Source organism: Penicillium bovifimosum (assembly GCF_028826915.1).
Source record: "Penicillium bovifimosum strain IBT 22155 chromosome Unknown utg000005l_segment0_segment0, whole genome shotgun sequence".
In the NCBI taxonomy this organism is placed as follows: Eukaryota; Fungi; Ascomycota; class Eurotiomycetes; order Eurotiales; family Aspergillaceae; genus Penicillium; species Penicillium bovifimosum.
Window position 1 is genome coordinate 4983195 of NW_026622714.1, and position 11664 is coordinate 4994858.

Consider the following 11664-nt stretch of genomic DNA (forward strand, 5'->3'; position numbering starts at 1 on the left):
TAGAGTTAAACGTACTGGAAACAGCTCGGACCGGACGTCACGAAGCACCAGCACTACCAAGAAGATCCCGCCGGATATTCCCTGGAAACAGGACTCAATTTCGAAGTCGACTCATATGAGATGGTCACATCATCCGTGCGATGGATATGACCCATAGCATGGCTATTTTTATTTTGATCATTGTCGGCGGCAAGGATGCTTTCTTGGCTGCCTTGACTGTCAATATTGGTGAAGCCGAGGTCATCCTTTCCTTGTTTGCTGGATTGCTTGGTGCGATTGAATGAAGGATGGAAGTTGCTGCTGCCTTTGTAGTGGTCGCCCTTCCCTTGGCTGTAGGAGCCCATTCCGCGCTTGCCGAGAATTATTTCGAGGAGTGGCTGGAGGGTGGGGATGCAGGATGCTATCGTGACGACGTCGGCTTCGATACTGCACAGGGAATGAGGGTTAGGTATATCACGGGGCCCAAGGGATTGTAATGCTTACTTGGTCCACATGACGAGGTCGGCGGTTCCGTCTGTTGTTTGGTCAGCCTTCGGAATTTGCTAGCCAGTTTAATGAAGACTCACAGGTGTAATCGGAGTGGTCAGCGAGTCCGTTTAGCTGTGTACATTTGATAATTGCCATTGCGGATGCACTTTATTTCCAGTTAATTTGTGCACAGTAAGTTTCGAGTAGACAACTCACATTGAACCCAGCCCCAGAGCAGCACAGAGGGCAATCCTCTTCCGTAGCGACATTTGAAGTTTCAACAAGACGGTTACCGGATAGATAGCCAGGGATAGATCAACGATGGCAGAGAGCGCTGAGATATCGGTTAGTTTGAAATTTGCAGAGGGCACAAGACAGGGGAGACCTGCCTCCAGTGAAGATAGCATAATCGATGAGAATCTCAGTACTCTTGCACGTAGCGCCTTTTTCCATAAGACTGACATGCCATAAGGCCTCTGGCGGATTGCACATTGTGAATAAGATAATGATGCAGATAATGGACACGACAGCTGCAGTTCCAGTCATCATCCACAGTATAGTCTTCATCAACGAACTAGGATTCAAGATTCGGTTCAACATAGCGGTAACGGCTAGCTTGGGGAGCGTAAAGGAGAGAATGCCAAACAAGAAGCTGACAACGTTGAGTAGGATGGCGAATTCCAGATTGTCCTGGGTCAGGTACATGGCGTGTTTTCCAAAGCCTGCATTGACGCCGACGGTCGTGATGACACAGTATGTAAGTCCCAGTATCTGGTAGAAATCTTTCATTAGAATTGACCAGGCAGCACTATGCACCTCTTACCGTAGACACCACGATCAAGTAGTCGTCAACGCCAAAGTTCCGCAGCAGGGCCAGCCGGATGTAGACTCTGGCGATGACTATTATGGTGGTCAATCCCGTCAGAGTCCAGAGCACGGCCAGAATCTTTGGACCCTTATCATCGTATAGATTTTCAGCAGTGACTGTCATGGTGTCGAGCTTGATGCAGGAACAATGGCCATGTCCGGCCCTTCATAATGTTATATGAAATCCCTACTGTCAAAATCCGCATTAGTCCCAAAGCATTCGTACAAATTTTTGTAAAGCGATAAAAACAGATTCCGCCCTAGTAGTTGCATGCATTCCATACACGTTCCAGTCTTCCATGGCCAATTATTAGACACCCCACTGGAAGGAAATCCCTGCAGCCATTGACTACTCCCAGAGCGACGACATGGTAGGCCAGGCTAACTATCATGAGGATAGTGTTATTTGGTGTTTAATCTCCGACGAGCATGTGATCCCCATTTTTCTTGACCTTTGTCGCAAGAGAACAATAGGGCCGTTAAACACGTTGGCACAATGAGGCTAGCCGTTGGTACCGAGGCGCTAACGGTGACAGCGGAAGCCACGGAGGGCGCCCCCGGCTCTCATGAGTCTCAAGGCTCTCCTGGGCTTGGGGGCGACGATCTTTCTCCCACTTCAAACTAGTCCCCGGGCTTCCCCACCCCGGGGGCTCCGGCCCGGGGCCCATGCTGGTGGATACCACTGGATAGGTCATCTCAAGAGGGAAATCCCGAATTACCTGTCTCGGTAGTTAGTTACAAGGATCATAACCAGGTTTCTGAAACGCCATCAGTGTCTCAGGTCTAGACCGAGTCTGTAGAAGAACTTACCTGGGTAAGAACTCTGGTAGATCGTTTTGACTTCTGATGTGTCAAACGGAATACGGCGTACGCAGCACTCCGTAGAGGTACAAAGTCTTCCCAGTCTCGGAAGTCTAGTACTAAGCGAAGTCGGATACGCCTCTCGGATTCGACTAGGCACGTGGATCCCAAGCCGGAGATTTGTACGTGACAAAAGTACGGGGTTGATTAAACCAAGACAATGTTGAAAACTCAACGAGTCAAGAATTCACACCATTGTCCACTCTGTACCCGTTCTACGAGGTTTGGGGTGGATAACAACCTACTTTCTCGACTACTATGTATCAGCCGTTGAACAATCTACAACCCGATTAGCCAAAACAGGAACACCGTTGGATTATCTCGTCTCCACTGCCGCAGATACCACTCTCAGTCTCCGGCACTAATATCCGCCAGAGAAGCGCGAGGGTTATGAACAGGGATGTTAAACACCCGCTAGCCCTGACCACGGACCCAGCATGTTGACCCTATGTCCAGCCTTTGCCGAGAGAGGTTGACTTGGCTAAAGCTAAGGGAGAAGGAGACGCTGGCAAGCAGCCGGTCTTGAGGGAAAGGGGGTAACTATGGCAAGCGGTTTATTTAAAGACCCCTGGGACTCCGTACCTTTGGCGTGCCATAACACGCTACTTCGGTTCTTCTACTGTTCACCATGACTGAGACCAAATCCCTTACATTGAACGGAGCCTCCCATACGAATGGAAAGGCGCACACGAACGGCAAAATCAAGGTTAATGGAGATGTCCAACCCAATGAGCAGCTCGTGGATGCGTTCGCCGACGGAACCGTAGCAATCTCCGCCAACACACCCGAGCTGGTCCCTGGCCTTGTCGACCAGGTTGCTTCCCTTGGCAAGGATGTCAATCTTCAGGATCACAAGGATCGTTCGACGCTTCTAGAGGCGGCTCGATCGTTGGTATATGCGCTTGAGACGCCGCGCGAGGCTATGATCAGATACTGCTGGTCTCAGGCTACCCTTTACGCTGCCCTGGAGACAGGTGTTGATCTAGATGTCTTCGCCGTCTTGTCCAAGGATGAGAAGCCTAAGACTGCTACTGATTTGGCAGCTGCCACAGGTGCTGATCCGGTCATGCTTGGTATGCCGATAACCGTCAAAACTTGTGCCGTGTCTATACATTTGGCTAATCATCTATCGGACTAGCTCGTATCCTGAAGCACTTGGCCGCAATGGGCGTTATTCTCGAGACTGGCCCTAACGAATACCGTCGTACCGGTATCTCTTCCTCCTTGTCTATGAAGCGATACAACGATGCATACCCTTGCATGTAAGTCAAAGTCCAGGGAATCACATCGATGAGATACAATACTTACAACATAATCAGGACAAACTGCATCACCGCCGGAGTCCTGGCTCTCCCCGCCCAATTGAAGAAAGACAGCTATGCCAACCCCTCCAACGGCAAAGACTGCGCCTTCCAGCGTGGTTTTAACACAGACCTCCACTTTTTCGAGTTCATGAAAGCAAACCCCGAAATCGCCAGCCAATTCAATAATCACATGTCCGCCTACCACCAAGGCCGTCCCAGCTGGATGGATGTCGGCTTCTACAACGTCCCAAGCCTCTTCCCCAACGTCGAACAAAATGACGTACTCCTCGTCGACGTTGGCGGCAGCATGGGCCATGATCTCTCTGAATTCCGCCGCAAGTGGCGCGATGCTCCTGGCCGTTTGGTGCTGCAGGATCTACCGGAGGTCATCGCACAAGCCAAGATTATGCAACTGCACTGGTCGATTGAGGCTATGGAGCATGACTTTTTCACTGAGCAGCCTATCAAGGGTATGAACTCCCCCCTTATGACCCCTACTCTACTGTCTTGAACCGAGCTCACTGTCAATTTCTGATGTAGGCGCTCGCGCTTATTATATGCACTCTGTTCTGCACGATTGGACAGACGATCACTGCCGCAAGATCCTGACGGGTCTCGTGGGGGCTATGAAGCGGGGATACAGCAAGGTGCTGATTAATGAGAATGTTATTCCTGATACGAACGCGTACTGGGAGACGACTAGTTTGGATCTGATCATGATGGCTGATTTCGCTTCGACGGAGCGCACTGAGGCTCACTGGCACAGGCTGGTGGAGTCTGCTGGGTTGAAGATTACGAAGATTTGGAGTGCTCAGAAGGGTGTTGAGAGTCTTATTGAGTGTGAATTGGCATAGATGTATTAGAAGGATGAGTTGGGATCTTGGGTACCACCTGCGCAGGATATCTATAGATCTGAACTCGCGAAGGTTTCGAAATAAATCAAATATGGCGCTTCCTGCCGCGCGCTGCTTTTGTCTCTTGGTCTGGCCGTAACCTAGTCCTCTGTGTTCATTGACTACATGATAATAGTGCCGCCGGTAATAAGTACCACGGACGCTTTGGTACTGTGTGACCAGATCAGACGTGGCACGTGTCGCTATGGAATTCTTAGAGCACTTGGTATTGATAGCCTTGCGGCTTGCCAGTTGACGGTCCCGTCGCTAACCCATCTGTAACTCGGCCCCCACCTCAAAGTGGATACTGACAACTGGACAGAACATTTTCGTTGATACTTTATTCAAAAATGTACTGTACACAAGTCATGTTCACTTTTCTATTTATTACCGACACCTCCCCGATGATTATTTGCCAGGTATTGTACGTGCGTACAGTGCTGCTGTGGCGGAGAGATTCTACGTAGCAACAGCAATTGCTTCACTGTCGATCATTGGACTGATCAGGCTGGAACAGCTGTCGGTGAAGAAGAATGGTCCAATGGAATTAAGGAGAATGTGGCGGAGGCAATCTCTAAGTGCAAGCAAGGGTCTATGTAGGAGGTCCTGCTGATGCAATTAGCGCGTCAGGCTGTCAGCTATGCCACAGTGTTCAAGTGCATGCATACTGCTAAAGATGGCTTTAGATCGCCATACACATTTTTGTGGTCTGCTAAGGGATTTCTTTCCCCTTTCTTCTTCAGCTATCCAGACCTATGTCTCCCAAATTCGATATGGCTACAATCAGAGACAACGGTGTACATGTGATCGTTGTTGGCTTAGGTATTGCTGGCTTAGCCACGGCCATCGAGTGCCGGGAGAAAGGCCACTCGGTCACAGCATACGAAAAGACGGATATTCTAAGGCCTGTTGGTAAAGTGCACTCTTCGTCGGTGCATCCCTTTCCTCTACTAACTAGCTTCTCTAGGTGACTGTATTGGAATCGCAAGCAACGGATCACGGATCATCGGACGCTGGGGCAATGGCGCCGTAAGCGACAAACTAAGTCCGTGGCGATTCACTGCCAAGAAAATCAACATATCCAACGGCCAAGGCAGAAGAATTCTGCAACAAGACCTGACAGAAGTGTGTAAAGAGACCAACTATCTGATCCCGCGCGCTCAGCTTCTCCGGACCATGTACAACCATGCACAGCAGATTGGTGTCAAGCTATATCTCGGCCGGGACGTGACCGACACTTGGGAGACAGACACTCAGGCTGGTGTGATAGTTGATAACGAGCGAGTAACCGCAGATTGTGTCATCTGCTGCGACGGTGTACACAGCAAGCGACGTCGCGCCGTCACTGGAGAGAATCTGGCAACACGACCATCTGGGTATGCGGCATTTCGTGCTCTGATTGACGGTGAGAAAGTAGCAGCAGATCCTCGGGCAAATTGGATTGTCGAGACCAGCGAAGCCGAAGATCGATTTGACGTGTTCTTTGTCAATGGCGCACAGATAGCCCTGCAAACCTCGAATCGTGGCAAGGAAGTCACTTGGTTCTGTATCCACAAGGTGCGGATGGCAACTGAAACTGGCTGTCACGCTCTGGTGCTGCGCTGACCAAATATACTAGGATTCTCGTCCATTGCTCGACTCTTGGACGTCGCCATCTAATCCTCAAGAAGTGATTGATCTCATGAAGGATTGGCCAGTTGGCGATCGCTTATTGTCGGTTATCCGTCACACGCCCGCGAACAAGTTCATCAACTACCCGCTTTTCGAACGTGAGCCTTTACCGACTTGGGTCTCCCATGGAGGTCGAATTATTCTAGCTGGCGATGCTGCACATCCACTGTCACCTGCAGCTGGCCAAGGTGCCTCACAGGGAATCGAGGATGCGGCGGTCATTGCGGTTTGTTTGCAACTCGCTGGCAAGAACCAAGCTCCACTTGCATTGCGTGTGGCAGAGAAGATCCGGTATACATTCAGATCATAATGTTTGTTTTGAGTTCTTTGGCTGATTGAACTTTGGCTATAGATATCCACGCGCTATTGCTGTTCAGCTAATGAGCGATCAAAACAACGAGGCCTGGCGCCAGCAGGACTGGGACGCCTATGAAGAAGACGAGACAAAGATAGCTACCGTGCCCCTCGAGGAATGGGTTTACGGTCATGATGCAGAGGCACATGCTCGCTCTGAGTTTTCGGGACTTGCGGAGGAAATTCGTAAGGTTCCTATGCATATAGCCCATGCACCTGTGGCGGAGTTCGCAGCGGCCGCAAGCTGAAGATGATTGCTGAGCATTAGCGAAGCATCCATGTAAAAGGGGGTCGTGTGTCACGTGATCTAGATCTTGGGCATGCTGGTCCCAAAATGATAAATTATAATCGGTGAGAAACGGCAGAATGACATTCTCCACCAATCAGATCCCTGGAATCTATATCTACTTGGGGGTCGCAAAAAAAATCAACGCTCAGCAACTGAAGCTTGGGCGTCCGGCGGACGCCAAAGCCCCTCGTATCCAGACATATCACATAGAACAAGCAGCTTTTGGGCTATGACAGGTGTAGATTGGAGTGAAGATTAGGTAAATGGGCTAACTTTCTATAAACGTTGCAATCTACTAGGATTAGAGGACCAATATTAAAGGACGAAGACAATCTGTTCGAGCAAAAGACCTTAACTATCTTGCAGGTAGACTTAAAGTCGACTGATCAGGATCTAGCTGCTGATTGCAGAGTCCGTCTTTTATTGCATTGAGTGGGTTATCAGGGATGTGGTCATACAGTCATACTACATGTATGCAAGGGACTCTCCCCATTTCTCTCGGTATGTCTGAAATTACAGATTTGCCTACATCCTGAAGACATCCTGATAAAGGTACGAATTTACCACTTTCCAGCTAGACACTGATGCCGAATCTCTTACCCTGAGAGCTGCGACTTCACCGGACATGTCGAATCCCTTCACAAATCCAATAGGATTGGGGCTCGCCTACCTCCGCCAGAATCTCTTATCTTCTGTGCTTGGGTGTTTGCTCTGCTATTTGGTGAGTCTCGTTATATCGAGGCTGTTCTTCCATCCGTTATGTGGAATCCCTGGTCCAAAGTTGGCCAGTCTGAGCGAGTGGTATAGCTTTTATTACAACTTTATAGTTGATGGACAGTACAGCAAATCATTTGAAGCCTTGCACCGCAAGTACAGTGAGTGTCAGAATGTCTTAGTGAAGCGTATCAAGCTGACTTATTTGAGAATCACCTGTGATCAGGATTGGTCCCAATGCCGTTCATGTGAATGACCCCCAGTTCTACGAAGAGTGAGTGGTCCTTTAACAACTGGCGATACCCTGAGCTTATTCATACTGGTAGAGTATTTGGTATCAAGACCAACTACTATAAAGAACCGGCATTTTATCAGGCCCTGGGTGCTGAAGGAGCGCTGGCATCAATTCTGGATCCTCACGAACACCGACTGTATCGAAATCATCTCCGCCCATTGTTCTCGGCGCGTTCTACTGCGTTGGTCACTCCGCAGCTCGAAATAGAACTTCAAAAGGCAGCTGCAATTCTAAATACTCACCGGCAAGAGAATACACCTCTCAACATCCAGCAGCTATTCCGTGCATTCACCGTGAGTGTCCCGAAGTCTCTATCATTGAACGTTACAACGCTGACAGCCAGTAGTCGGATATTGTATGTGATGCGCTCTTTGCTGAAAGCCTTGACTTTATCGGCGACGGAAAGGCATACCATCCATTCGTGGCGGCCTTGGATAAGTTTACAGCGTTGACATGGCTTGGTTTGTGTTCCTTCACTATGCTATGAAAGGGCTGATTTAACGGAGCAATTCATTCCCAGTCGTCCAATTTCCATGTATCAAGTCAATCCAGTTTTATCTGCCATTCGACTGGGGCGAACGGCTCACACCAGAGTTTACTGCTTTCAAACAAGTGAGTCCTTCCTTGACGCCGTTCTTGCTCTTCGACGCTAACAACGAGTAGAAATGCGACACATGGATTAAGAAAGCTCACGCACGACGAGATGCAGGTGTAGCATTAGAGCGCAAAACTCTGTTTGACTACTATCTAGAGCTGGATGGCAACCCAGAGCAAGTGATTCGAACAGTCCCTCAGCCAATGGAAGATTCTTTCAACTTCCTCACTGCCGGCACCGAGTCAACGGCATACAGTCTGTCATGTACGACCTTTTATATCCTCAGAAATCCCGAAGTGCTGAAAAAGCTACGAGAGGAGCTCAACGCCTCGGTCGAATTTATACGTGACTCTTTTGATCCGAAAAGAATACAGGCACTTCCCTATCTGGTATGGTCTTCCAACGTACATAGTACTTGATTCTTCATATCAACTAACTTTCACAGACGGCCGTCATAAAAGAAACGATGCGCCTCTCTACGGCAGTGCCTGGAAGTCTCCCTCGGGTCACGCCACCTGGAGGAGCAACAGTGGGCTCGTTTTACATTCCAGCTGGGGTAAGCGGAGAAATCGCACATTGTTTTGATACATAAACTGACAATGACAGACTGTGGTGTCTGTCAGTCACCTCAGCGTGACGCAGAATGAGACCATATTCCCCGAGGCAAGCAAATTCAGACCCGAGCGATGGCTTGGTGAGGGGTCGAAAGCACTTGACAAATGGCATGTAGGCTTTAGCAAAGGGCCTAGACGCTGCATTGGAATGAAGTAAGTGACTTGATACATTGACACATGCGTTTCTTAAAAAGTGCTGACCGGCATTCCAGCCTTGCTTACCTGGAGTTATTCTGCGCCATTGCCTATTTGTTTGCGCGATTTGACATGGTGCTTCATGAGACGGACGAGAAGAGCATGGAATGGGTCGATCGTATCAGCGCTCGGAATCACTCGGACGTCCAGATCAAAGTCCTGACTGATTTATGGGCAGCCTAGGAATGAGACAGCATGCATAGGTGGCCTGCATAATTCTATTAGTTGGCTTCTGAGAACTGGCTTGTACTGGTCTTCATTGACTCACTGAGACTCCACTTGTGCCATTCGTTAGGATCGTAGGATCGTCTCAAAGTCCCTTCAGCTCCACCTATCATCACGATGCCCCCCTTGACCACATTCCCTTGCATCAGCTCCACATGTAGGTTATTTGGTATTTTAGGTACACGGGATATATGCATGCACCATGCAAATGAATCTATCTGCAGTGACACTCGGTAGCACAGAAAATCATGCCCCCTTTGGAATCGCCCATTTGTTCCTCTGATCATGAGGTTTTAATCCTGTATCGGGGCTCTCTCTTCACTTCATAGGCACATTCCGGCCTCCAATTTCAAAGATGGAGTCCTCAGTGAACCAGACCCTTATTCCAGACACCCTAACACACGTGAAGGCCGACCAGGGAGTATCAAACCTGGTCACCGCGGTGTTGTCCGGTGTTGCTCTTCATATTTTTGTTTTCAACCGCGGAGAATGGGACGTTGGCGCACCCAAGATCCCAGTTAGCCTGTTCAGCGTCCAGGTACTTCTGTATATTTTCCTGCTGTTCTCAGAGCCCCAAGCATCCATTCTATCAGCGCTATGGGAGACGACCAAGATAAGCAGTTGCGTGCTTGCTGGTATAACAGCCAGTATCCTGCTGTATCGTGCATTTTTCCACCGACTCTGTCGATTTCCGGGACCCTTAGGCGCACGTCTGTCGATGGCATACATTGCGAGCATGTCTGCGAAACACCCAGATGCTTTCAATTACATTCAAGGTCTGCATCGCAAACATGGTGACTTTGTGCGGACAGGTGTGTCGAAAACTGAATTCTAGCATTGTCTTGCAGATTGCTCACGTCTATAGGACCAACTGAACTATCCATAAACCATCCTGATGCCCTCAATGTCATCCACTCCGGTCAATCGCGATGCACGAAAGGGCCATGGTACAGCATGCTACACCCGTTTATCTCACTCTTTGCGATTCGAGACAAGGCAGAGCATAGTCGGCGCCGTAAGCCATGGGAACTCGCTTTCCGTGCCAAAGGTATGTTCATTGCATGAAGCCATCGAAGAAAGGTTCTAATTTGTTACAGCTGTGCAGGACTACATGCCCTCAGTTGACAAATGCACTACCGATCTGTTGCAGCAGATTGAGCGGCAGAAAGGCGCGCCGATTGATATGACCATGTGGATCAACTTGTTCATGTTCGATGTAAGAAGAATCTCCGTTCCTAAACGAACTGGGTGAACTGACATGGGCTAGTTGACTGGACTCGTGGCCTTTAGCCAAGAGTACAACTGCGTGCGGGATGGCAAGAAGCATCCGATCATGGAAGTGAACGACTCGTCCAACCTAATCTCCGGTATCGTGAGCCAGATAGTCTGGGCCATTTCATTCGTCAAGGTCATTCCAGGTCTCAATACCAATATGAAGCTGCTCATCGAGTTTTCCGAGCAACAAGTGCGTAATCGCGAGAAGATGGAGAAGTCAGATCACAGTGATGTGTTTTCCTGGCTATGGGAGGACTTCAAACTTGAGGGCCGTGATATGCCGCAATCTCGTCTGGATCTTGTGGCCGACGCATCATTGGTGATTTTCGCAGGCAGGTAAGCATCTCTTTCTCGGGGTTGTATTTCACAACATGATTGACAAATAGCTACAGTGGAACCGTCGCAGTCACCATTATCGGAGTGCTTTATTTCCTCGCCAGTGAATCACCTCGCCATCTCGAAGCAATTCAACGCGAGCTGAACAGTCTAGAGGAGATCAACTCCCATACACTAACAAAAATGACTCACCTCAACGCTGTCATCAATGAGACTCTGCGACTCCACTACCCAGCGCTTTCTGGCTTCCAGCGCCAGACTCCAGCCAGCGGTATCCACATTGGTGATACCTATATCCCAGGTGACATCAACGTCAAGATCCCATTCTATACGCTATTCCGCGACGAGCGCAACTTCGACCAGCCCGAGACATTCATTCCGGAGAGATGGACGACGCAGTCCCACCTGGTCAGGAATAGGGAGGCATTCGCCCCGTTCCTGCTGGGACCTTACAATTGCCTCGGCAAATCCCTTGCACTGATGCAGGTGCGTCATGTTGTAGTTGAGTTAATTCGACGATATGACTTTTCTCTGGCTCCAGAGCAAAATGCGAAGGACTATTGGGATGCTCGTACAGACGGGTTTGTGATGGGTTTGGGGCCTTTGCAGCTCATATTCACAGATCGGGCAGATCCTCTTTGAGTGTAAGCAGAGCGCTTTTTTGACCGGTTCATACACTTCGCTTGGTGGGAGGCTCTGGATACTCAC

General features: G+C 49.4%; 6 protein-coding genes across 6 annotated transcripts; 5 read left to right on the plus strand and 1 right to left on the minus strand.

The window, feature by feature from the left end:
• Positions 1 to 53: 53 nt before the first annotated feature.
• On the minus strand, positions 54 to 1459 carry N7515_007107 (uncharacterized protein; the record flags this gene model as incomplete). The annotated part of the gene is made up of 6 exons (XM_056667851.1): positions 54 to 426; positions 484 to 514; positions 567 to 634; positions 685 to 802; positions 840 to 1239; positions 1292 to 1459. 6 exons carry the CDS (start codon positions 1457 to 1459, stop codon positions 54 to 56), a joined length of 1158 nt encoding a protein of 385 aa, XP_056521447.1.
• Positions 1460 to 2824: 1365 nt separating this feature from the next.
• N7515_007108 (O-methyltransferase family 2) lies at positions 2825 to 4354 on the plus strand (the record flags this gene model as incomplete). The annotated part of the gene is made up of 4 exons (XM_056667852.1): positions 2825 to 3269; positions 3335 to 3458; positions 3516 to 3970; positions 4041 to 4354. 4 exons carry the CDS (start codon positions 2825 to 2827, stop codon positions 4352 to 4354), a joined length of 1338 nt encoding a protein of 445 aa, XP_056521448.1.
• A 794-nt stretch (positions 4355 to 5148) lies between these two features.
• On the plus strand, positions 5149 to 6374 carry N7515_007109 (FAD-dependent oxidoreductase; the record flags this gene model as incomplete). The annotated part of the gene is made up of 3 exons (XM_056667853.1): positions 5149 to 5305; positions 5361 to 5950; positions 6012 to 6374. 3 exons carry the CDS (start codon positions 5149 to 5151, stop codon positions 6372 to 6374), a joined length of 1110 nt encoding a protein of 369 aa, XP_056521449.1.
• Positions 6375 to 6444: 70 nt separating this feature from the next.
• N7515_007110 (FAD/NAD(P)-binding domain-containing protein) lies at positions 6445 to 6666 on the plus strand (the record flags this gene model as incomplete). The annotated part of the gene is made up of 1 exon (XM_056667854.1): positions 6445 to 6666. One exon carries the CDS (start codon positions 6445 to 6447, stop codon positions 6664 to 6666), a length of 222 nt encoding a protein of 73 aa, XP_056521450.1.
• A 615-nt stretch (positions 6667 to 7281) lies between these two features.
• N7515_007111 (cytochrome P450) lies at positions 7282 to 9303 on the plus strand (the record flags this gene model as incomplete). Its single annotated transcript, XM_056667855.1, has 8 exons — positions 7282 to 7582; positions 7632 to 7695; positions 7748 to 8071; positions 8223 to 8328; positions 8380 to 8700; positions 8757 to 8867; positions 8918 to 9078; positions 9120 to 9303. Coding segments are annotated over 8 exons (1572 nt in total), but the record flags the coding sequence as incomplete, so codon positions are not given.
• Positions 9304 to 9700: 397 nt separating this feature from the next.
• Positions 9701 to 11598, plus strand: N7515_007112 (cytochrome P450; the record flags this gene model as incomplete). Its single annotated transcript, XM_056667856.1, has 5 exons — positions 9701 to 10157; positions 10211 to 10393; positions 10443 to 10561; positions 10613 to 10956; positions 11013 to 11598. 5 exons carry the CDS (start codon positions 9701 to 9703, stop codon positions 11596 to 11598), a joined length of 1689 nt encoding a protein of 562 aa, XP_056521452.1.
• Positions 11599 to 11664: the final 66 nt, after the last annotated feature.